A 25,673-nucleotide genomic window follows, 5' to 3' on the forward strand; every position below is an offset into this window, starting at 1 on the left:
ATACATGGGATTATGACTAAGCTTTAGATAAATGTTTGTTGAAAGACAGGCCTAGGTCAAACCTAAGCACGTTATACTTGTAACATGTGTGACCACGGGCCTCAGTTTCTTCATATGTAAAATGGATCCCCATATACTTTATCTGGGGTGGTCAGTACAAGTTTATTGATTATTAAAAGAAAGGTCAATAAACAAAAATAAAGAAACCTTTAAGGAAAAGCTAAAACCAAAAACCAAACCCACTGCCATCAAGTCGATTCTGGCTCACAGCGACCCTACAGGACAGAGTAGAACTGCCCCATTCGGTTTCCAGGGAGCAGCTGGTGGATTTGAACTGCCGACCTTTTGGTTAGCAGCTGTTAACTCTTAACTACTGTGTTACCAAAAAAAAAAAAAAAAAACAAAACACAAAGAACCAACCCAACCCACTGTTGAGTTGATTGTGACTCAAAGCAACCCTATGGGACAGAGTAGAACTGCCCCATAGAGTTACTGTACCATCAGGGCTTCATTAAAAGAAAAGAAAGTTCAATAAACAAAAACAAAGAAATCATTAAGGAAAAGCTAAAGCTTTTTTTTAAAAGCTCATTACTCAGGGTCAAAGGTATTTAAAAATGTAAAGAATTAAATAACTTTGGCAGAGTTTGGAAGAAAGGCCTGGAGAGCTGCTTCTGAAAGGTCACAGCCTTGAAACCCCTATGGAGTGCAGTTCTACTCTGCAACACATGACGCTTGGCAGCTGATTTGGCTTTTTCAGTTTACGGCCGAATTACCCTCAACCTTCCTTTAAATATTTTATGTTTGGCTAACATCCACCTTAGGTAAACCAAAAGATAGCTCAGATTCTCAGGAAATTCAGAGGAGACAGGAAGTGTGTAATAAAGGAAATTAGCCGGGGCATGGCAGGACTGACCAGAGGTGCCACAGAGATTTAAACAACAAAAACAAACAAACTCATTGCTGTGGAGTCAATTCCCACTCACGACGATCCCATGTGTTACAGAGTAGAACTCCTCCACCGGGTTTTTCTTGGCCTTGATCTTTACGGAAGCAGATCGCCAAGCTTTCTTCTGCAGCACCGCTGAGTGGGTTTGAACTGCCAACCGTTAGGTCAGTAGCCTGGTGCAAGCTATTTGAGCCACTCAGGGACCCCACACAGACTTTAACAAAGTTTAATAATTGCTACTTTGTATTAATAACCAAAATGTTTAATTGGAGTTTAAATACCAGCTCTGCCACTTACTGTCTATAGGAATTTGAGTGTTACTTAACTGCTTAATTTCTTCACCTGTAAAATTGGAATTAAAATACCTCGTCACAAGTTTTTTGAAAATGTAAATTATTTAATGAATGACATAGCCCAATTCTTGACATATACCAGGTACTCAAAAAAAAAATCATTTATCTTTTGAGTATGTAAATGTAGACCGCCTAATCCTTTATGATTCTTTTACACAAATTGCCAACTCCCAGGCTCTTTTCTGCTTTTAATCTGTGGTCTGATATGACAGCATTTGTTTTTTCCCTAATGGGGAAAAAAAAGGCAAGTAACTTGCCATAACCCAAGTTACTTCCTAGCAAAACAGGTACACGGTACACATTACAAGTGATTCCCCAGTTTAATTGCTCGATTTCTTTCCTTTTGTTATTATTCTTTTAAAATAAGCCTAGAATACCTTCATAATGAAAAATTAAAAAAATAAAAAAAGAGTTACCGTGTCACTCCGAGTAGGGGAGAAAATGATACATTATGTTCTCTAATTTTCACAACTGACTTGCCATCTTCTTCCTTTCATCACCTCCCCTATCAATCACTAACACAGTTTTTTTTTTCTAATTCCTTTTATTTCAGGGTTTACTTTTTTGGAGAGAGTGTCAACAGTGCTGCACAAGAACTGAGTGGGACGCGGAGGAGGGGAGGCCAGGCGGGGCTTCTGCGGGCCTGGCCAAAGTCCCCTTCCTCCTCCCTCCATGGACAGAGGCCTGGCGATATGGGGGCCAGAAGAGGTGAGGATTCTGAGCTGCCACAAATATGAAAGGCGCCTGACTGAGGCAACGGGACAACGGGGGGGGGGGGGCGTTTCTACAGACAAGTCACCTCTATCAACGTTATTCATCTTGAAATTGGGGGGGGGGGTGCAATTTAGATATTGCTCCTGGGTGTTCGAATTGGGCGTGGGCAGCAGTTTAGAGATTGCCCCTGGGAGCTCGTTACCCTCCCTACATCTCTCTCTGTACGGTGGTGTGGCTGTTCCTGGCCCAAAGCCGTCTGAGTCAATTTGATCACTTCCTAGGCCAACCACTCGACCCAGTACACTGGGTGGGACGCCCCAAGTACCTGGGTGAGGCAGTGCAATCCCAACTTACAGGTTTGAGGAGCGCCTTTTTCAAGTATTTATAGGGGTCATGAACTCTTTCAAAAAAAGTCTAATAAAAGCGAATGGCGCTTTCTCCCAGGAAAATGATAATTCTGAATAGAACTGCAAAATGTTTATAGACGCCTTGAGCCTCCAGATTAAGTCCTCCTGTGCCAGCGGTTGAGTGAGGGCTCGTTAAATAAGGGGCGAAAATCTTGGACTGAATTCTTAGAGATACATATATATGCATTCAACATACACACATCTTAGATACAGATACGACAAAGCTGAGTAAGAGATTATGGAGAAAAAGAATGCTTTCTCCAACTAAGTCGGTCTGAACCCAGAGTCGCAATGGGTCATATAAAAAAGCCATGAGCAACAGGTGGGCCGAACTCCAGGTTCCGCACCCTCAGGACGCAGCGAGTCCAAGCCACGGGGCGAGGGGCGTGAGGGAGAACCGGGGAAGGGGTGAGGTATGGACCGGGGAAAGGGTGAGGGGCAGGGTCGGGCGGCGGAGCTCCACTCACCGTTGCCCACGAAGCTCCGGCCCTTCCGGGCCAGGGTCTGCTGCACCTGCTCCTGGATCCGCAGGTTCCTGGCTGCCTGGCCGCTGCGGCCGCTGCTCCCCGCCAGCTTCAGCTTGGCCTCGGAGGGCAGGGCCAGGGTGGAGCTGTCCAGTTGCCCCAGGATTTGCTGGCCGAGGACCGTGCGGATGTAGCCGCACTCAGCCGTAGTGCCGGAGACTGCCATCGGGCCAGAGTTGCGACCGAGCTGCTTGCCAGCCGCAGGACCAGAGGGAGAGGGGACGGCGAAGTCCGGGGCGCGGGCGTAAGCCCTGCCCTGCCGCCTGAGCCCCGCCCCGGCCCCGCCCCCGCCCCCGGTCCGTCCCCCGCGCCGAAGAGAGGTCCCGGCGGGGGAAGCGCGGCCTTGAGAGCCCGGCGCCCAACCTCCACTGGGGCAGGGGGCGCGGCTCCGGCCAGGCACGCGCACTCGGGCCCGGGAGCGGGTACGGGGTCGACCGCGCGCCCGCGGACACCTGGCGAGTAGGGCCCTCCCTCTCCGAGGCGAGGAGAGGGCCCGAACCCTCTGGGGTCACGCACACCCTCGGAGTCACCTCAGCGCCTGTCAGCCACGTCCGCGCCCCGCGCGCTATCGCTGTCTCGCCCAGCGCTTGGAAACGATGTGATTTCCGTTTGGTTGCTGGAGGAGCCGCCCTCCAAGCAGGTGCGCCCTGGGGTGTCGCCTCTGTTCTTGGGCTGAGGCTTGCCTCTGGGATCCCCGAGTGAGCAGTTTATCGGGTTAGTCAGGCTTTGTCAGACTGTGTTAGAAACGTTTTGTGATTTTCCTGCACCTGAGGGTGAGAAAGGGCTTTTTGGTCAGGACAGGGTTAGGGAAAGGACAATATGAGGGAAAAATTGCCAAGAAGATGACTTATGTAAAATAAGAGACTTTGCAAAAAAGTCCCCCCCCCCCTTAGTGCAACTTAGGGACTGAGTACTTTTTGCACAGATGCTGTCCCAGAGACATATGTTCTTCCCCTTTGAGAGCTTCTGTTTTCTCTTGCAGATACACAAATTGTACCCAGTGCGCTCTCGCTCACCCACTCGGCTTTTGACGAACACACCTACACACAAAATCCAATGAGAGGCGCAAGGGAAGAGCCGCCTTTTACTAGGTGAAACTTTTTAATAGCCCTGCTAACTAATGTTGATTAAGTCCTCTTTTTCACAGGCTCTTTGTAGGGGGGTCGAGGAAGGGGCCTCTGACTTTTCAATCATCTCTTCAACAATTTAGATTTATCCTGCTATTAATTATGTTTTACACGCAGTTGACTACTGAGAAATTGAGAGCTGAACTCAACAGATGGGTCCTTGATCTGAAAATTTACAATCTAAGCCACTTGTCCTGATTTTCCTCTTTGGACTTGAGAGGCAGAAAGGAAAACGTCTTTCCCCAGTATTAAGTAAGATAATCTTCTCTTTGTTTGCTTGAGTTTGTATGTTTAATTTCCCTGAAATCACTCAATTGCTGCAAAACTCCACTTATTCAGGTCTGGAGTGGCTGTAGAACACAGTTTCTCCCTTCCCTATTTTTCTATTAATTTCCTTTACCCTTACACACTTAATGCATAGGTACGTGGCCTCCTTTCTTACATGAACTTCCCAGGGGATATAGAGGAAATCAAAGAGCTAGAAGCCTGAACAGTCAATCACATGGCTAAGGCCATGTGGAATATAGGCTTGAGTGGGAGCCATGTGCATGGTAGGTCTTAGTAGTAACTCCTCCACCCCTGGAGGACCATTCTTTAGGTAAATTATACCTTGTGTAAAGCTCAATTATGTAGCCAGATGTAAACATTCAACCCTGATGCTTCCATTTTGTTGAAAAGAGAGGGGTGGGATGAAGGGAAAGTGCTTGTAGAGACTTCTAAGAACAAACTCTGTTCTATCCTCCTCCTTCCTCTCCCCTCGCCATCTTCAGGCCTCTTTCAGGCAGCCCAGGAGTCTGTTGCTTTGGAAGCCAATTTCAATGGTTAATGAATTTTTGAATGCTCTTTAACAAATGTCCCCCAGAGACACACTTTTGGACTCCCTCACCTGCTTCCAGTCTCTGCTTGTGTATCAACTTATCTCTGCTCATATATCAACGTATTTAAATGAAACTTTCACACACACATGCACCCACACATGGACATACGCACACAGCCACTCACTATCTCCCTTCTCTGTTTAGGTTTTCTTCGTGGCACTTTTCATCACCACACACGCTTTATGTTATGCACTTAATTGTTGATTGTTTCTCTCCACCAAAGCAGGAATTTTTGTTTTATTCACTGCTATTCTTTGGGGCCTAAAATAGTGCAAATGGTAGACAATAGATATATGTGGAATGAATTGTGCATAAAAGCACTTAGTACATGAGTAGTCAACAACTGTTAGTGCTATTTAACTTTTCGAACTCTTTTGGTAACTCTATATCATTTTTAAAAAAGTCAAATAGATATCATTATGTATTCTAGATATTATAGTTACGAGCAGTGTAATATTCTTTGTCAATTAAAAAAAAAAAAACCAAGATAAGGTTTTTAAATTTTCAGATACCTGAGAATTCAGTGATCCAGTAGAAAAATCCCTTTGAATATAAGATAAACATATCACCTCATTAAAAGGATCCCTTTGGGATGGGAATTCTATTGCAATAAAAAAAAAGCCAAACCCAGTGCCGTCGAGTTGATTCCGACTCATAGGGACCCTATAGGACAGAGTAGAACTGTCCCATAGAGTTTCCAAGGAGCACCTGGTGGATTCAAACTGCCGACCCTTTGGTTAGCAGCCCTAGCACTTAACCACTACGCCACCAAGGTTTCCTATTGCAATAGCAATAGTTAATCAGAGTGAAGGAGTATGCAGACTTTGGCGTTGTGCCCCAAAATGTAGTCTAGATATGCCTCTATTCCAGTGGAGTACAAGACCTGTCACGTTCTCCATGTTTCCTGGGAAAGCTGCCTAGCCAACTTCCTAAATTGTAAGCAAGTGTGAGATAACTCTTAAAGGTGGACTTCTAGCCAACAAATTGAAGCATGGGCATAAAAATTCTTTGAATACTTTTGTGGTGTTTGGCTGCTCTACTATCTGCTACTTTTTAGTATTTAGGTTCAGTTTTGAAAACGCTTCCATTTTTGTTTGCTTTTCACTTACAACAAAATCTGTTTTTTTTTTTTTTTAAGTGAAACTGCAGGAATGTTGAAGTGGAATGTAAACAACAGATAACTGAATTATGAGGCTACAATTCCTTCTGCTGTGAACTTACAACGAGAATTCAGAAATTCTTGAGCTTTAAACGTGTGTTTTTATTTCATTTATACATTAGAGCCTTGAAGCACTATTTTTTAAAAATTGTTTTCAAATCTACAGTTAGAGCTTCCTCAGAATAATCATTATTTTCTTCAACCATATATAAATTCCAGTCTGGGAAATTCCAATACTCAAAAAGTTCAGGAAGTTACTAGAAGACTGAATGTAAGTTTAGAGCAGAAATCATATTTTAACGGAGAACATTAGAGAACATTAATGGCACCAAAACCCTTTGATTCATATTAAAAAAAAAAAAACAAACTTTAACACAGTTTCATGAGTGTCTTCTCTCTTGAAATATTCTCCTGCTACTATTTCTAGGCCATTAATATCTATTGCTTTAAAAATATTTTCTGAATTAGTATAAGAGAGCTAGCAAATAGAAAATTTAAAATAAACTTCAGAACCTATTTCCTCTTTTAGCAAATGGGTATGTTGCCAAGGCAATCAGTAGGAGTTTTATCATTAGCCACATATAATGAAACTGGATCAGGGCTGGAAAAGGAAGTATGAACATGTAGGTGCTGAAACCACTGTGATGGGGACTTTCAACAGCAGTGATGGGGAAGGTGCTTATCTTTAAGTCAGATGCTCATTTTGTCTGCTTTTTTGGATGCATTGCGAGTATTTAGGTCTGAAACGTACTCTTCTTAAAAGACCCGAAATGTGGTGTGGGAGGTGGAAACCAGGTGGGCCGGCAATGAGCAATTTGCTCATAGTTACTGAGGCTTTCAAGACAGTACCTCTAGTCATGACTCATGGGCACATATGAACACAGTGTATCAGATAAAATGATTGTCTTCTGGATGGATCACTACAGTTGCTACATTGATTATAAGATCGTTCACCTGATGGCCAGAGAAGCTGAAGGGAGGGACCAGGCTGGTAGATCTCTATCATACATTCTTGGTTTCATCAGAGACCATGTACAGACCCTTCTTTGTCTCTGTTACAAAACCTAGCAATAAGATAACTAGCAGTTGCTCGATAAATAGTTAATTGCGTGTAGCCTGTTGCCTACAGGTATTCTGATTAATTAGTTTGGCTCTGAGTGGGCCCAGGTGTAGCTGAGCAAAAGGAATGATCCTGAAGGAGGTAGCCTGGCCTGAAACAATATTCAGAAGTGACTTGAGTGCCTCAGGGAGCACAATGCTTAGTGACTTGTAGACTAATGAAGGTATCAGGGAAATTCAGTAGGATTGATTTTTATAACTTTATATAGGATCTAGCACTTAAGCATCATGCATTGTTTAAAAATTATTTTGCTGAATGGTCGAGTGACATAAATATGTGCTTCAGAAAAAGTTAGAAATAGAACTACCATACAACCCAGAAATCCCACTCCTCAGAATATACCCTAGAGAAGTAAGAGCCTTCACACGAACAGATATATGCACACCCATGTTTATTGCAGCTCTGTTTACAATAGCAAAAAGCTGGAAGCAACCAAGGTGTCCATCAACAGATGAATGGGTAAATAAATTGTGGTATATTCACACAATGGAATACTACGCATCGATAAAGAACAGTGACGAATCTGTGAAACATTTCATGACTTGGAGGAACCTGGAAGGCATTATGCTGAGCGAAATTAGTCAGAGGCAAAAGGACAAATATTGTATAAGACCATTATTATAAGATCTTGAGAAATAGTAAAAACTGAGAAGAACACATACTTTTGTGGTTACGAGGTGGGGAGGGAGGGAGGGTGGGAGAGGTTTTTTTTACTGATTAGTCAGTAGATAAGAGCTACTTTAGGTGAAGGGAAGGACAATACTCAATACACAGAAGGTCAGCTCAACTGGACTGGACCAAAAGCAAAGAAGTTTCCAGGATAAACTGAATGCTTCAAAGGTCATCGGAGCAAGGGCGGGGGTTTGGGGACTATGGCTTAAGGAGACTTCTAAGTCAATTGGCAAAATAAACTCTTTTATGAAAACATTCTGCATCCCACTTTGAAATGTGGCATCTGGGGTCTTAAATGCTAACAAGCGGCCATCTAAGATGCATCAGTTGGTCTCAACCCACCTGGATCAAAAGAGAATGAAGAACACCAAGGTCACACGATAACTATGAGCCCGAGACAGAAAGGGCTGCATGAATTAGAGACTTACATCATCCTGAGACCAGAAGAACTAGATGGTGCCCGGCCACAACTGATGACTGCCCTGACAGGGAGCACAACAGAGAACCCCTGAGGGAGCAGGAGATCAGTGGGATGCAGACCCCAAATTCTCATAAAAAGTCCAGACTTAATGGTCTGACTGAGACTAGAGGAGTCCCAGTGGTCATGGTCCCCAAACCTTCTGTTGGCCCAGGATGGGAACCATTCCCAAAGACAACTGATCAGACATGGAAGGGACTGGACAATGGGTAGGAGAGAGATGCTGATGAAGAGTGAGCTACTTGTATCAGGTCGACACTTGAGACTGTGTTAGCATCTCCTGTCTGGAGGGGAGCTAGGAGGGTAGAGAGGGTTAGAAACTGGCAAAATTGTCATGAAAGGAGAGACTGGAAGGGCTGACTCATTAGGGGGAGAGTAAGTGGGAGTATGGAGTAAGGTGTATATAAGCTTATATGTGACAGACTGACTTGATTTGTAAACGTTCACTTAAAGCTCAATAAAAATTATTATTAAAAAAATATATATATATATGTGCTTCAGGCCAGACAGAACTGAGTTTGATTTGTTGCTCTGCTCTGTGACCTTGGACCAATTTCTGAAATGCACTGAGCTTCAAGTTCTTGGTACTATGGTATCGTTAATAATATTAGCCTCATAGGGTTGTTAACAAGACTCAGATTTCCCAGTCATACTATGGGTGCATTTTGAAAATCCCAAAATTTAATTGCTTAAAACTACAACAATTAATTTAGCTTTCATGGTGTTGTGGTTATTTTTGTGGTTGTAAAAAGCTCTTCTGTAGATAAGGCTTGGGTTCACTCCTGTGGCTGAGTCAGCTGCTGGCCTCCCTGGGGCTGGATGGTCTAAGACAACCAGATACACGTATTTGGGGCTTCAACTGGTATAGCTGAAACAGCTGGAATGGCTGAGCCTGTCTTTTCACATGGCTTCTCATCCTTCAGTAGGCTAGTTCAGGCTTTGTTACAGGTCTTAAACAGCATTCTAAGAAAGCAAGAATGGAAGCAATAGGTCTCTTTAGGCCTAGGCCCTGGCCCTTAGCCAACTTCATTTTGACGACATTCTTTGGAGCCCTGGTTAAGACCTTGACTGCTACCAAAAGGTCGACAGTTTAAATCTACCAGCTGCTATTTGGAAACCCTACGGGGCAGTTCTACTCTGTCCTATAGGGTCACTATGAATCAGAATTGACAGCAGTGGGTTCAGTTTCTGGGTTTTCTTTTGGTTTAAACAAGTCACAAGACCAGACCAGATTCAAGGAGTGGTGAAAAAGACTTCACCTCCTGAGGGAGAAGCCAAGGGGTGTGCATGCAGGAATGGGAGGAGGTATTGTGGCCATCTTTGCCAGCTGTCTAAGACCCTTAAAAGTGCTCGATAAATGATAGTTACTATTATCATTTAGAATCGGCCTATCTCTAGGACGTTGGAGGATTGTTATTACCTTATTATGGTGGGAGGAACTAAGCAAAAGAAAGTCAATATTGATTTACCCAAGATTAGTGGTAGAAATAGGGCTATGTTTCATATCTTGTGGTTCTGAATGCAGTTTTCTGACTGTTAGAAGAACAAAGTTTAAGCTCTCCAGTGAAACTTTGAACATCTTTGGAAATCATGTGGTTAATCCAAACCTGTTTCATTGGACCCGACACATTCCTCTGGCAGTTCTCTTCTGGTTCAACACTGGGCAGGGTTCCAGTTTGCTCACCATCTTTGTATTCACTGGGATTTGAGCAATCACCATCTTGGATTTTATTTAGAAAACACACATTAGTAATTATAAATATTAATAAAAATACACAATTGAATCTCAACAGTTATTAATAGTTTAGTTTAATTTTAATATGGTATTGCTATTTATAATAAGAGAAAAATATGTGACACCTTTCTAATAATGAAAAACCAAATTCATTGCCATCGAGTCAATTCTGACTCATAGCGACGTATACAATATTAAGAAGGAAATTGTATTGTTCTCTTGAAATATAATTGCCATATTCTAGAAGAAAAGTAATTGCCAAAAGAGGCTGTTAATGAGAAAGGCTAAACAACTGTTAGTCCAACCTCATTAATTTATATTACTATTCCGTTCTGTTCTATTCTCTTTTATTTGGTCTGCAAGATGGACCTCAATTTAAAAATTGTCCAGGTGATATTGGGGGATGGGAGTAGTGTCCTTTTTTATTTCTTAATGAAATAAACAAATGCCTTAGTTCTTTCCTCTCCCTGGAGTAGGCTCTCTCCAAATCTCACAGGGTTGACTTCTTTCTCTCATTCAGATTCCTTTCAATATGCCTTCCTCAGAGAGAATTTCCCTGGTCAACTAACATGAAGTGACCACCCAGACACTCTCTACATAGCGCTTAACCCATTACCTGATTGTTTTCTTGTTTACAGATATGTGCTATCTTCTTTACTGGAATGCAAGATTCATGCAAGCAGAATCTTTGTCTGTTTTATTCATGGATTTATCTGTAGTGCTTAGAATCCATACATATATTAAGCTGACAGTAAATATTTGTTAAATGAATGAGTAGTAGAAACACATCTTTTGGTTCTCATTTTTTACAGAGTTTAAATGTGGGGACAAATCTTTTTATGCTTTTCTGAAAGATGGTTTAAAATGAAACATGGGATTCTGAAATTGTTTTAATTTTAACTTAATGCTCTGAGTAATAATGTGTTAAATGAAGGTAAGGTTAAGCAATTGCCTGTTTTCACAATTTGTTTTGATTCTGGAACCTGAGACCCAAGGCTTACTGCATAGTTCTGGCAAATCTCCCTGAGCCACCCCATTTTAGGTAGGGCTTATGTGGCAACCCGCTAAAGGGCAAAGGCCTTTTGGAAAGCCCTGAATTTTTATGGGATTTTAGGGATAGGTCTAGACTGAATGCATACATCCACATTCCTGAGGTCACTTGTTTCATCTTTACAGCCAGTTTTCTTGCAGCAATTGAGATTCCTCAATACCACCACTGGATTGGTCCAAACTAGTTTAGCCTTAGAACCTGTTCATTTCTGCTATTTTTAAACTTAAAATGTTACACCTCAGATAGCAGGAAACTTTTTGAGAAAATATCCTGGCCATAAAACCAAAATCAAATAGAAGTCCTGGTGGTTGCCTTTTGATACAAAAGAGAAGGCAAGAAAGGACACGTCTCTGAAGTTGAGACTCTGTAACAACTTCTGTGAGAATGGTTCCAAATGATTTGTTAGGTGCTTTGATTAACCCTGCTAATATTTCAATTCTTTAGATTTCATCAGAAAATCAAGCTTTTGCTCCATGAATAACAGGGCAATTATTGACTCAACAAACCAAATTTTAAAGATACCCTAAGGAAAGCACTTAAATGAGGAAATAACCTCATTAACTTTCCATTGCCTAGGGGATCAAGACAGCAACTATTATCTTGACATTCCAAGACCTTCTTGAACAGCCTCACCCCACCAAGCCGATTTTATCTCATAAACATTGTGAATCAGCCAGCTAAAATTCTTATTGCACCCTTATTTTTGGTGCTCCTTTGCACTTATTCTCAGTGGTTACCAAGTTTATTTCTACCTGTCTGTAAGCATCCAATTTATGCTTCCTCTCCTCAGCAAGGCTAACTTCCTGTGGCCTCATGGATTCCTCCTCCCCAGCCCACCCCCACTGTCCCAGCTCTTCAGAATCATTTTCTTTTGCCTTCTGAAAATTAAATGAGATGAAATTTGTAAAGAGCTTAGCCTAATGTCCTAAGTAATTTATGTCTGCTTGCATTAAGGTGCTTAAAAATTGGGGGATGAAAAATGAGTAATAAATGCATCATATATAAAGAAGTATAGCAAAATGGTTAAGAGTTTGGCCTCTGGAATTGGATACACTATTTTTCCTTCTCTGCCACTTAACACTTGTAACCTAGGACAAGTTGTCAGACTTCTGTAAGTCTTGTTTCCTGGCTTGAAGATGGAGGTAATGAATTGTACCACAGTTGATAGGGTTAATGCGACAAACAAGTAAAATAACATTTATGAAAATTTTTTAGAAATCATAAAGTGCTATGTAAATGTTAAGTATTATCTTGCATATTTTATAATTTTTAGATATGTACCATCAAAGTAACAGATTGTTTTAAAAGCCAGCAATATGCAAGACAGTGGTTAGGAACTTGGCATACAAAGAGAATAAAGCACATTCTTACCAGGAAGGAGCTTCCATTGCAAATAAAAAAAAGGGAGATAAAACTAAAATGTGTCAAAAGTTAAACAGCAATAGCATGTTCAAAATTATTCAGAACAGTCATAAAAGAGATGACCCAGGAGATACATGATGATGTGCCATATAAATTGTAAAGATAATTAGCGCTCCTGGAGTCCCAGGAATAAGGGGTTGCTTTCAGATTGGTGCAGTCAGGGAGGATATTTGTAGAGACTATAGTTGTGTATTAATTGAGCTGGGTCTTTAGGATGAGTAGGATGTGATTAGGTGGAAAATGGGTAGAAGGTCTAAGGGGATAGGAAGCAGAAGTGTGCAGGTGGAAAAGTCACACAGTTGGAAGGTTGGTAAGGAAACCAGTTTGACTAAAATAATGCAGGGAAGTGATCACAGACCCAATTGAGCATTAGAATCAAAGAAGAAACATTAAAAAAAAATTATACAGATTCTTGCAATTCCTTTCACTGCAAACCAATAAATCAGAGTCTCTGAGGAGGGGACCCTGGAATACGTAGCTTGAAAAAGCTTTCAGGGTGCTTCTGATGGATAACCAGATTTGGGAACAGGTGAAAGGCATTAGTGGACCGTAATGTAGGAAATTTACTTGCGGTCCAAACTCCAAAGGTCTTTAATGTTAAGAGTAGATTTTGAACTTCATACAATACAGCAGCATTTCTCAAACTTGAGTAATGTATGGATTTTTTTTTACAGGTAAAAATGTCTCCAGGGACTCTATAAGAAAACTGTAGAAGTCAATGGAGAGTCACAGAAAGTTTTCGTAGAGTGACATGCTCTGAGGTGTAGATTCAGAAATACTCATCTACCGGTTGTTCATGGATGGCCGAGAGGGAAAAGAAAATGGAGGTGGGTTGAGAAACCAAGAGACTGCAGCTGGCCTCCACAAACTACTGCCTCCTTTACCATGAGACCAGAAGAACTGGATGGTGCCTGGCTACCATTACCAAACATTTTGATCAAACATTGTATAGAAGAATCCTGACCAAAGGGAAAGAAGGTAGAACAGATTTTTAAATTTTCATGGAATCTAGGCTATCTGGAGCCATCGAGGCTGGATGACCTCTTGAAACTGTTGCCCTGAGATAGTTGTTAAACCTTAAATTGAAATTATCCCCTGAAGTCATCTTTAAACCAAACAATAGTTAGCTTAATTACTAAACAATGTTTGCCTTGATCACTGTGCTCTTTTAAAGAATTATCTGGATGTGGTCAGAGTGACAACAGCAACTAGAAATGTTAGATGAGAAGTTTTGAGGGCAGTGAATTTATGATAATAGTGGTGGAATATATTTAAAAAGGATGGGGGAATGGTTGCACAACTTGAATAATGTAATCAGTGTCTCTGAATTGTACCTGTAGAAATTGGTGAATTGGTGTATGTTTTGCAGTATGTATTTTTACCATAAAAAAAAAAAAAGAGAGAGACTGCAGCTGTAGCGTAGGGGAGAGGTAACAAAGGGTGGGAGTACAGGAACCATGAAGAGAATTCAAGGATCTAGAGCATGTGTTTCCTCAGCCACACGCAGAGGAAGGAATGGTAGCAGACACATCTGTTGTAGGGGGATATTTAATACCATTCAAAGGTCTCCTGAAAAGTGTGGTTGTTTTAGGAGGTTTAAAGTGCTTCCTTTCACTCCCTATCTTTCCTTCTGGTCTTAACACAAGTAACTCTTGCAACACCGAGGAACTGAGGCTCTATTTAGTGTATGTAAATTAGCTGAAAGTGGATATTTTTCAATGGATTTGCTTGGGAATTCCGAATTTCTAGTTCTGTCCTTAAAAGGCTATTTCTGTATAACTCTGTCTCTGGCCAGCAAGTAAATTTAAATCAGTGGTTTTTAAGGCATTATCTGCAGACTTTTAGGGGTCCTTGAAATGCTTTCAGAAAGTTCTGCAAAGTAAAACTATTTTCGTAATAATACTGAGAAGTTATCTGCCTTTTTCACTGTGTCGACATTTACATTGATGAGAGAAAAATAATGGTGGTATAAAGTGCCATGGCAGAGGCGTCTGACCCCCTCTAACTTCACGAGGGGGAGAGAGAATCACCGTTAGCATCAGCCCAAGGCTGATTCTTATGAAGTGAAGGTCAGACATACCTCCTGTCTCCAGTCATTTTACCACTTCTGACACAAGCTATCTGTCCCACAGCACTCTCTACTTCTCTAGTGGGTTCAATAATTTGTTGCAAAGGCCACACAGAACTCACAGACAATATTTACGATTATGGAGTTTATTAGGGAAGTAACAGGTTACAGCTCAGGATCAAGAACAACTCAGGATATGATTCTTTGGTCAGGATAGATTCTCAGCCATACCCACAGGCAGGACTCTCCCTGGCCCTAGGCCTTTCTACTCTTGGCCCCTCAGACCTTTTGGAACTCTCAGGCTGGCCTGGCCTCTGCCCTGCTTGGGCAAGTGTTACAAAGCTCTTTAGCTCCACTGATAAGTGCCCAGAGACAACCTACTCCACCAGTAAGGCTTGGTCTGAAGGCACTCAACTCTCTAGCTACGTGGGTTGGCAAGCCTAGGTCCACCGACAAGTGCCCAAAGGTACCGCACTCCACCAGCAAGCCTCCTGCCTAAAGATGCTCAGCTCTCTCACTCTGTGGGCCATGAGACCCACCACGCCTTCTCCTGCCAGCTCTGCTGCCTCTGCTGTGGCCATTTTTCTGCTGCTGTTTCTCACTGTCTTTCGCCATCTCAGATGTTACAGCTCTCTGTCTCTGACTCCTAGGTCTAGGAGGTTCTTAGCGCAGGGATCCCAGGTCCAAAGGATGCACTCCACTCCTAGTTCTTCTTTCTTTGTGGTAGTGAGGTTCCCCCATTTCTGCCTCTGGGATGGCTCATTTTAAGCCTAGCGGGATGACAAACTGACTGAGCCCCTTGTTAGGGTTCCATATACCTTAATTGCATGATCCTACCCTCACAAGGGTTCCAGGCACCTTATTTGCGTTAGCAGCAAGCTGTTCAATCCCCTTGGTGGGCCATAAGCACCTTATTCACATAGTTCTACCCAATCATTTTGTGGAAGTCACACACACACACACACACACACACAAAAGACCTGTTGCTGTGGAGTTGATTCGAACTCATAATGACCCTATAAGACAGAGTAGAACTGCCCCATAGAGTTTCCAAGCAGCACCTGGTGGATTTGAACTGCCATCCTTTAGGTTAGCAGCTGTAGCACTTAATCGCTATGCCACCAGATTTGCTAGAAAGGCTGTATTAAGTAATTCACTTCACTACAGTGGATAAAACTGCTAGCAAGACAATGGTCCTGTATTGTACTGGTGGTTATTGTATTCTTCATTGCCACACACTTGCCATAAAAAAGAAAATGCCAGTTCCACTTAGGAATATTATTGATGGAACAGTAAAAATCATTAATTTTATTAAATCTTGACCCTCAAGTATGCACCTTTTTAAATTTCTGTATGATGAGTTTGGGACTATTCACAAAGCACTTCTGCTGCATACACAAGTATGATGATTGTCTGGAGGAAAAGCATTTGTGCGACTGTTTGAGTTGCGAACTGAACTAACCACCTTGTTTTCATGGAATACAGTGCTTTACTTGAAAGAATGACAAGTTATAGCTACTTGGACTTGGATAATTGGCAGATATTTTCTTCAGAACAAATGAAGTAAGCCTGTTGATTCAAGGACACCAACTGCAAGTACTTGTTGCATATGACAAGATGGAAACTTTTAAGTGAAATTAGAATTTTAGAAATTAGAATATCTGCCATTGTGAGCATGACAGCTTCCCATACTTAAAGATTTTGCTGATGAGGTTGAGGGTGATATTAACAAATGTGATCTTTTTGTTTTTTGTACAATGAGATGTATCAACATCTGGAGAAGATGCATAACTCAGTGGACCAGTATTTATAATGTTACAAAATCATACATGGGTGAAAAATCAATTCAAAATGCAAGATAGACAAATGGATTTTAGTGCAAGTAAGAAAAAATCATTAATATCGTTCAGATTCCACATCGCAACTAACCTTTATGATCCTACCGCTATTTAAACTTTCATGTAATATTAAAGGAAATACCCGTAATTCTCTGAAAAAGCTGCTAAACTGTTCCCTCCTTTTCCAACTACATGTATGTGTGAGGCTAGACTTTCTTCTCATATTTCAACAAAACAACTTACTACAACAGATTGAATATAGTAGAGGTATGAGAATTCAGACATCTTAAAATTATCTGCAAATACGTAAAAATTCCATGCTTGTAACTAAATTTTTTGTTTTGGAAAATATTGTTATTTTTTCCAAAAAATATGTTATTTATGTGAATATGTAATGACTTTTCAATTTTTTTAAATTCTCAGTTTTAATTTCTAGTACAGTAAATATTGATGGACATAACTCACATAATCAAAAGTTCTTTGGATTTTTTGAAAACATTTGGGAGTATAAAGACTTACGGAGGGCAAGAAGTTTGAGAGCTGCTGATTTAAATGAACTTGTCCCACTTGCCCCTATAATTCTCCATCTCCGTGGTGGCTGGCGACAGGAAAAGGGATGCTTTACATAGCTGGATGATCACCAGGCCCAGGCCCTGACACTTGGAATGGATTCAGAATTTCTTTTTCAGTTTTCTCAAGTAAGCAAAATGAACGCTGTTTTCTTTCTGTTGACAGCGTTTCAGGTATCTGGTGTTGATATAATCATGATTTTGGCTATTACCAGACTTAGCAATGCAATTTTTGCTTTGATATTCTTCCCAGTTGTGTCAAGAAGAAGGCAGAATTAGGGAGTATCCTAAAATGAAATCAGCATTTCTTACATAAATGATTTCTTGGGTGAGTCTGTTTTTAGTCACAGATTTCCTTTGAAGTCTAAAAGCAAGTGAGCAATTTGAGATTACTGACGTTTCCTACGGAAGAGCTGAAATGCACTGAGCTTGTAGAAAAAACACAAGAAGTTATAACCTTCAATTATCATCTGAAGATGGGACCATCAGTTGTCTCCTTTGTGCAAGGTATAGATTGTTTTGTCTGTTACTCAGCAAAATTTGGGGACATGTCCTAAGTATGTCGGATTGTCGTGGATAAGTTCTCTTGCATTTCTGTAGTTTACCATTGGTCTCTCTTTCTTAATAACCAGAAACAATACAACACATCTAGATGATTGTATATTATGTTATTATGTAGGGATCTCTATATTTAACTTTTAAACTAAATTTGCTTAAGTCTACATACTAGGCACTTAATAAATTGATCAGTAACAACATGATCATATTTCTTAAAAGACACAGCACCATCTTTCTCAAGGGGAGAGTAATAAACCTGTCAAGGTATTTGTGTCAGGATTTCAGACCTTAAGATTGGAGTGTGGGGTTGGAATAGGCAATATTCTGGCTTTAATTTCTTCATCTGTAGAAGTAGGTCAGTGGTACTATTCACATAAGGTTTTGTAAGAGAATCTATTTATGTATGTGAAATGTCATATAGAGCATCAGGCACATTACTGACCTGTAAAGGGCAGTTGTTTTTATTATTAGGAATAAGGCCATGAGAACCATATAAACATATAAATGCCTGTGCCCTACATAAGAGGTTCTGATTCTGTAGTTCCAGGGTAATGTCTGGGGATGTATGTTTTTAAAAAGATCCCCAAGTGAATTTTTAATTCACAAGTATACATGAGAACCACAGAAATAGGAATTAAATATTGTCCAGTAGTATCTACTTAACCCTTATAATAATCCTCTTTTCTTTGCAGAATAAAAAAAGAAATATGGTAGAATAACCCAATTTAAAACCAAAGCAATCATTACCTTTTAAAAATGTCTATATAAAAACCAATATAACTGTATTAGTCTCATTTCTCTTCTTGAATGACGTACCTAGGAAGGAGCAGACTTCTTTTCTTCTCCAAAACTGGAGACCAACTACAGCAGTGACATCAAGTGGCTGTTGCAGGGCATTTTCTGGGTTCCTTTTATGTTTCAATTTTAGTTTTTGTCTTTGAAATTTAAAAGAATTAACTTAAATAAGGTTTTGTTTTCCTTCTTCCCTCTGCATCAGTTAGAGAACATATTTTTTGGCTCTTGCACACCTCACTCACCAGAAAGGCTAAAAAAAAAAAAAAAAATTCAATCCTGACATGTGATCCTTTAAGTGCTAACATAAACATCTTTGTTTAGTTGTTTCTTGATTTTAGTGAAGTGAAAGAAAGCCTAAACTAAATTCTTCATGCAAAAAGTGTGATGATGGTGATAAAACTGTCATTGTATTTAAAATAACATGATTCATAAATGAAAGAGCAATATTGTCTTAGTCATCTGGTGCTGCTATAACAGAAATACCACAAGTGGATGGCTTTAACAAAGAGAAGTTTATTCTCTCACAGTCCAGTAGGCTAAAAGTCTGAATTCAGGGTGCTGGCTCCAGGGGAAGGCTTTTTCTTTCTGCTGGCTCTGGAGGAAGGTCCTCATCATCAGTCTTCCCTTCACCTGGGAGCATCTAAGCGCAGGAACCTTTGGTCCAAAGGATACTTTCTTGGTGGTATGAGGTTCCCAACTCTCTGCTAGCATCCTTTTCTTTTTGACTCTTGAGAGATAAAAGGTGGTGCAGGCCACACCCCAGGGAAACTCTCTTTACATTGGATCAGGGAGGTGACCTGAGTAAGGGTGGTGGTATAATCCCACCCTAATCCTCTTAACATAAAATTACAATCACAAAATGGAGGACAAGCACAGAATACTGGGAATCATGGCCCAACTAAGTTGATACACACATTTTTGGGAGGATGTAATTCAATCCATGACAGCTATGAATAGGACTCAAGTGAGGATACTGCTAGCTGTTGCCAAGAAAACTCAATAAGGCTGCGATGAAGGCCAAGACGCTTTTCAAAACCATCCCTGGTGAGCTAAAACTTAGGTATGCAAAGAATAACAATGTTCAAACAGATTTGATTTAAAAAAAAAAAAAAGCAAAGTACGTTTGTAAAACTTGTTTACTCCAAAGAGCAAAAACGTTTATATAGCTACATTCTGTTCTGTTGTTGTTAAGTGTTGTCGAGTCAGTTCTGACTCATAGTGACCCCATGCACAGCAGAACAAAACACTGCTCGGTCCTGCGCCATCCTCGCAATTGTTGCTATGCTTGAGCTCATTGTTGCAGCCACTGTGTCAATCCATCACATTGAGGATCTTCCCATTTTTCACTGGCCCTCCACTTTACCAGGCATGATGTCTTTCTCCAGGGACTGGTCCCCCTGAAAACATGTCCAAAGTATGTGAGAAGTAGTCTTGCCATCTTTGCTCCTAAGGATCATCCTGGTCACTATTCTTCCAAGACAGATTTGTTTGTTCTTCTGGCATTCCATGGTATATTCAATTTTCTTCCCCAAAACCACAATTCAAAGGCATCAATTTTTCTTTCATCTTCCTTATTCATTGTCCAACTTTCCTAAGCATATGAGGTGATTGAAAACATCATGGCTTGGGTCAGGTGCACCTTAGTCCTCAAGGTGACATCTTTGCTTTCCAACACTTTAAAGAAATCTTTTGCAGCAGATTTGCCCAGTGCAATGCGCCTTTTGATTTTTTGACTGCTGCTTCCATGGGTGTTGATTGTGGATCCAAGTAAAATGAAATCCTTGACAACTTCAATCTCTTCTCCGTTTATCATGATATTGCTTATTGGTCCAGTTGTGAGGATTTTTATTTTCTTTATGTTGAGGTGTAATCTATACTTAAGGCTATGGTCTTTGATCTTTATCAGTAAGTCCTTTAAGACCTCTTTACTTTCAGCAAGCAAGGTTGTGTCACCTGCATATTAAAAAAAAACCCAGGTTGTTAATGAGTCTTTCTCCAGTCCTGGTGCCCTGTTCTTCTTCATATAGTCCAGCTTCTTGGATTATTTTCTCAGTTTACAGATTGAATAGCCATGGTGAAAGAATACAACCCCAACACACACCATTCCTGACTTTAAACCATGCAGTATCCCCTTGTTCTTTTTGAACAACTGCCTCTTGGTCCATGTACAGATTCCTCATGAGCACAATTAAGTGTTCCAGAATTCCCATTCTCTGCAATGTTATCCATAATTTGTTATGATCCACACAGTCGAATACCTTAGCATAGTCAATAAAACACAGGTAAACACCTTCCTGGTTTTCTCTGCTTTCAGCCAGGATCTGTCTGACATCAGCAATGATATCCCTGGTTCCATGTCCTCTTCTAAATCCAGCTTGAGTTTCTGGCAGTTCCCTGTCGATATACTGCTGCAGTTGCCTTTGAATGATCTTCAGCAAAATTTTGCTTGCGTGTGATATTAATGGTATTGTCCAATAATTTCCACATTTGGTTGGATTGCCTTTCTTGGGAATAGGCATAAATATGGATCTCTTTTTTTTTTTTTCCAGTTGGTTGCCCAGGTAGCTGTCTTCTAATTTTCTTGGCATAGACAAGTGAGCACTTCCAGCCCTACATTCATTTGTTGAAACATCTCCTTTGGTATTCTGTCAATTCCTGGAGCCTTGTTTTTCTCTAATGCCTTCAGTGCGGCTTGGACCTCTTCCTTCAGTACTATCGGTTCCTGATCATATGTTACCTCTTGAAATGGTTGAATGTCAACCAGTTCTTTTTGGTGTAATGACTGTGTATTCCTTCTATCTTCTTTTGATGCTTCCTGTGTCATTTAATATTTTCCCCGTAGAATCCTTCAGTATTCAACTTGAGGCTTGAAATTTTTCTTTAGTTCCTTCAGCTCAAGAAATGCAGAGTATGTTCTTCCCTTTTGGTTTTCTATCTCCAGGTGTTTGCACATCATCATACTTTGTCTTCTCAAGCATATGAGTAATTGATGGTCTGATCTGCAGTCAACTCCTGCCTCTGTTTTGACTGATGATTGAGCTTTTCTATCATCTCTTTCCACAGATATAGTTGATTTGATTCCTGTGTATTCCATCTGGTGAGGTCCATGTGTATAGTCACCATTTATCTTGATGAAAAAAGGTACTTGCAACGAAGAAGTTGTTGGTCTTGCAAAATTCAATCATTCAATCTCTGGCATTGTTTCTATCACCAAGGCCATATTTTCCAACTACTAATCCTTCTTCTTTGTTTCCAACTTTTGCATTCCAATCACCAGTGCATCCTGATTGCATGTTTGATCGGTTTCAGACTGCAAAAGTTGGTAAAAATCTTCAATTTCTTCATCTTTGGCCTTAGTGGTTGGTGCGTAAATTTGAATAATGGTAGTATTAACTGGTCTTCCTTGTAGGCTTATGGATAGTATCCTATCACTGCCAGCATTGTACTTCAGGATGTATCTTGAAATGTTCTTTTGATGATGAATGCAATGTCATTCCTCTTCAAGTTGTCATTCCCGGCATCGTAGATCATATGATTGTCCAATTCAAAATGGCCAATACCAGTCCATTTCAGCTCACTAGTGCCTAGGATATTGATCTGTATGTGTTCCATTGGATGTTTGCAGCTGTTTCTTCTCATTTATGAATAGCAGTGGAATATTGTCTGATATAGTGCCAGAAGATGAGCCCCTCAGATTGTAAGGCACTTAAAATATGACTGGGGAAGAGCTGTCTCCTCAAAGTAGAGTTGACGGGGATGGAGTCAAGTTTGGGGGACATTCATTTGCTGATGTGGCATGACTCAAAATGAGAAGAAAGATGCAAACATCCTGTTCTATGCCTCCCAGAATGTGGAAATCAGATTTTATAGTGAGAAATCAGGAGGTAGCTCTCATGATTTTTACCTTATAATTGTATTTATTATAGATTTACTTTAAATACTGATGTCGTGAGTATATTCATGGTATGACTAAGTTTATGAAATTTTTATATACTCGATTTTAAGAAATACATTTGCTAAGTAGAGTAACCACCACTTGTCTGTCAATTTGTCATACTGTGGTGGGTTGTGTGTTGCTGTGATGCTGGAAACTGTGCCACCAGTATTTCAAATACAGCAGGGTCACCCAAGGTGAACATGTTTCAGCGGCGTTTCCAGACTAAGGCAGACTAGCAAGAAGGACCTATCGACCTACTTCTAAACATTTTGTTCTTTGGAGTAAACAAGCTTTACAAATCTATATTACTTTGCTTTGTTTTTTCTTTTTTTAAAATCAAGTCAGTTTGAGCATTGTTATTCTTTGGATTGAAGTTTGGTTCATGTTTGACAATTTCTACCCAAATTTTTCGTTGACATTAGTTACATTTATCATAATTTGTCAACATTCTTATTGTGTCTATACCCATCCATATGTGCTCAAACACTCATTTTTACTTTGGTATGCTGTGCTCACTTCATCCACATTCAGTGCCAATTTTCCCATCACCAAAAAAAAAAAAAAAGTCTCCGCCCACCCCATCTCCTCTCTGGTAACCACCTATGAACATTGGTCTCTCTATATTTATCTGTTCTTGTCTTCTTATAAAAGAGGAATCACACAATATTTGCTTTTGTATGCTTGACTTATTTCACTTAGCATTATGCCCTCCAGGTCCATCCATGTTATAATATGTTTTGCAGACTCATCATTGTTCTTTATGGTTGTGTAGTATTCCATTATAGGTATGTACCACAATTTCTTTATCCATTCATTAGTTGATGGGCACTTGGTTGTTTCCATTTATTTGCTATTTTGAATAAATGGATTGAAGATTTTTTTTTATCAAGTTCTGCAGTCTGAAATTGATCAAACATGCAATCAAGATGCATTGATAATTACTGGTGATTGGAATATGAAAGTTGGAAACAAAGAAGAAGGGCCAGTAGTTGGAAAATATGGCTTTGGTGATCTCATGATAGAATTTTGCAAGACCAATGACCTATTCATTGGAAATACCTTTTTTTCAACAACATAAATGGCAACTGTACATGTGGACTTTACCAGAGGGAATACACAGGAATCAAATCAAATACATCTGTGGAAAGAGAGGATGAAGAAGCTCAATATCACAGTCAGAATAAGACCAGAGGCCAACTGTGGAACAGACTGTCAATTGCTGTCACGCAAGTTCAAGTCGAAGCTGAAGAAAATTTTAAAAAGTGTAGAAAGCCAAATTACAACCTTGAGTTTATCCCACCTGAATAAAGAGACCATCTCAAGAATAGATTTGATGCACTGAATGCTATTGACCAAAGGCCAAACAAGTTGTGGGATGACACCAAAAACATACAGGAACAAAGAAAAAGTCATTAAAAAGACAAGAAAGAAAGAAAAGAACAAAATGGATGTTAGAAGAGACTCTGACTTGCTTTTAAATGTAGAGTAGCTAAAAGCAAAAGGAAGAAATGATGAAGTAAAAGAGCTGAATAAATTTTGAAGGGCAGCTTGAGAAGACGAAGTATTATAATGACAGGTGCAAAGACCTGGAGTTAGAAAACCAAAATGGAAGAACATGCTCAGCATCTCTCAAGCTAAAAGAACTGAACTAAAAATTCAAGCTTCGAGTTGCAATATTGAAGGATTCTATGGAGAAAATATTCAACGACACAGGAAGCATCACAAGAAGAGGAAAGGAATACACAGTCACTGTACCAAAAAGAATTGGTCAACGTTTAACCATTTCAGAAGGCAGTATATGATCAACAACCAATGGTATTGAAGGAAGGAGTCCAGGCCGCACTGAAAACATTGGTAAAAAACAAGGCTCCAGGAATTAACAGAATACCGATTGAGATGTTTCAATAAACGAATGCCTGGAAGTGCTCACTTGTCTATGCCAAAAAATTCGGAAGACAGCTACCTGACCAACCGACTGGAAGAGATACATATTTATGCCCATTCCATAGAAAGGTGATCCAACTGAATGTGGAAAATATTGAACAATATCATTAATATTACACACAAACAAAATTTTGCTGGAAATCATTTGAAAGCAGCTGCAGCAGTATATTAACAGGGAGCTGCCAGAAATTCAAGCCACGTTCAGAAGAGGACAAGAGAAGTGTTTTTAGTTACTCCGGGCTGAGACACTTCAAAACACTGGTGTAGGAAGACCACTCATTTATAAAGTAAAACACACACACACACAGAGGAAATGAGATTACTCTTGTTCCCAGGGACCAACAGACTTAGTTAAAAGCAAGCTGTATGCCACTAGGCTACTCACTAATCACAGACCACCTATATTAGTATGAGAACTACAGAACAAATTCCCCAGTTCTCAAGAAGTGCTCTTTGCTTTTCCTCCTTGTGTTTCTTAAATGTAATTTTATTTATCTTTTATTCATTACACCTATTCCATGGCCAAAAAATCTGAAAATAAAAGGAAATATATTTCACTTTTAATTTGTTAGATTTTACCACCTTCTAACTGGGGGAAAGAACTGGTCCTTGGTTTAATGCCTGAATGCTTACTTAATGCTTCCATAATTGTGTCACCAGTAGTGGGCAGATACATTCAGAAAATTGATAGGAAGAAAATTCAGATAATAGTTAATAATAGCAGTCAACTGATCTCGTAAGTCATGGACTTGCTGATGTAGACAGTTCAATGATCTAAAACAATAAACAGAGAGAGAACTTCTATGACTTATCATCTATTTTTACCTAAATGTTCAAACATTTGTGGATGACTAAAAGATGAGACATCATCCTAGAATGCCTCTGCATTTCACATTCATGTACGGACCATCAAGAGGGATTAATGAGCTTTTTCTTTAGCTTCAAAGTAATAAGCAATTTGGATACAAAGAAAGATACTTTGTTTCTTCTGAAATAAGAGTATACCTGGAACAAAATACTGGAAACTTTATAAATCCCTGTGAAATTATCTGATGGGTCCAAATAAAAGGATTGATTTTTCACTTTTATTTTATCCAATCAGGTGCTAAAATGGACTGAATAAACTTGTGATTCCCTGGACTACAGCCTATGACATAAAAGTTTGTATTGTGGCCAATAATAATTTCCCATTTGCTAAGTCATTTTACACTTTTTTTCCCTAGTGAGTATGTATTGAGCACTTTACTAGGTATGGGATAAAACTGGAAGGATAGACTGGCAGATCCTTGATGGCTTTGAATGTCAGGCCAATTGTATTTTCTTCAGCAATAAATAGAAATTGTTGAGAAAGAAAGACATGACCAGGTCTGTGTTTTAG

General features: G+C 40.1%; 1 protein-coding gene across 1 annotated transcript in view; it reads right to left on the minus strand.

The window, feature by feature from the left end:
• PKP2 (plakophilin 2) overlaps nucleotides 1-3,235 on the minus strand; it is an 85,505-nt gene extending 82,270 nt beyond the window's left edge. The window contains exon 1 of the mRNA XM_049882809.1: nucleotides 2,888-3,235. Within this exon, the coding sequence (XP_049738766.1) occupies nucleotides 2,888-3,110 (223 nt within the window). The 5' untranslated portion in view covers nucleotides 3,111-3,235. The remainder of the gene's footprint in view (nucleotides 1-2,887) is intronic.
• Nucleotides 3,236-25,673: the final 22,438 nt, after the last annotated feature.

This window comes from Elephas maximus, chromosome 4, assembly GCF_024166365.1.
Source record: "Elephas maximus indicus isolate mEleMax1 chromosome 4, mEleMax1 primary haplotype, whole genome shotgun sequence".
NCBI lineage: Eukaryota > Metazoa > Chordata > Mammalia > Proboscidea > Elephantidae > Elephas > Elephas maximus.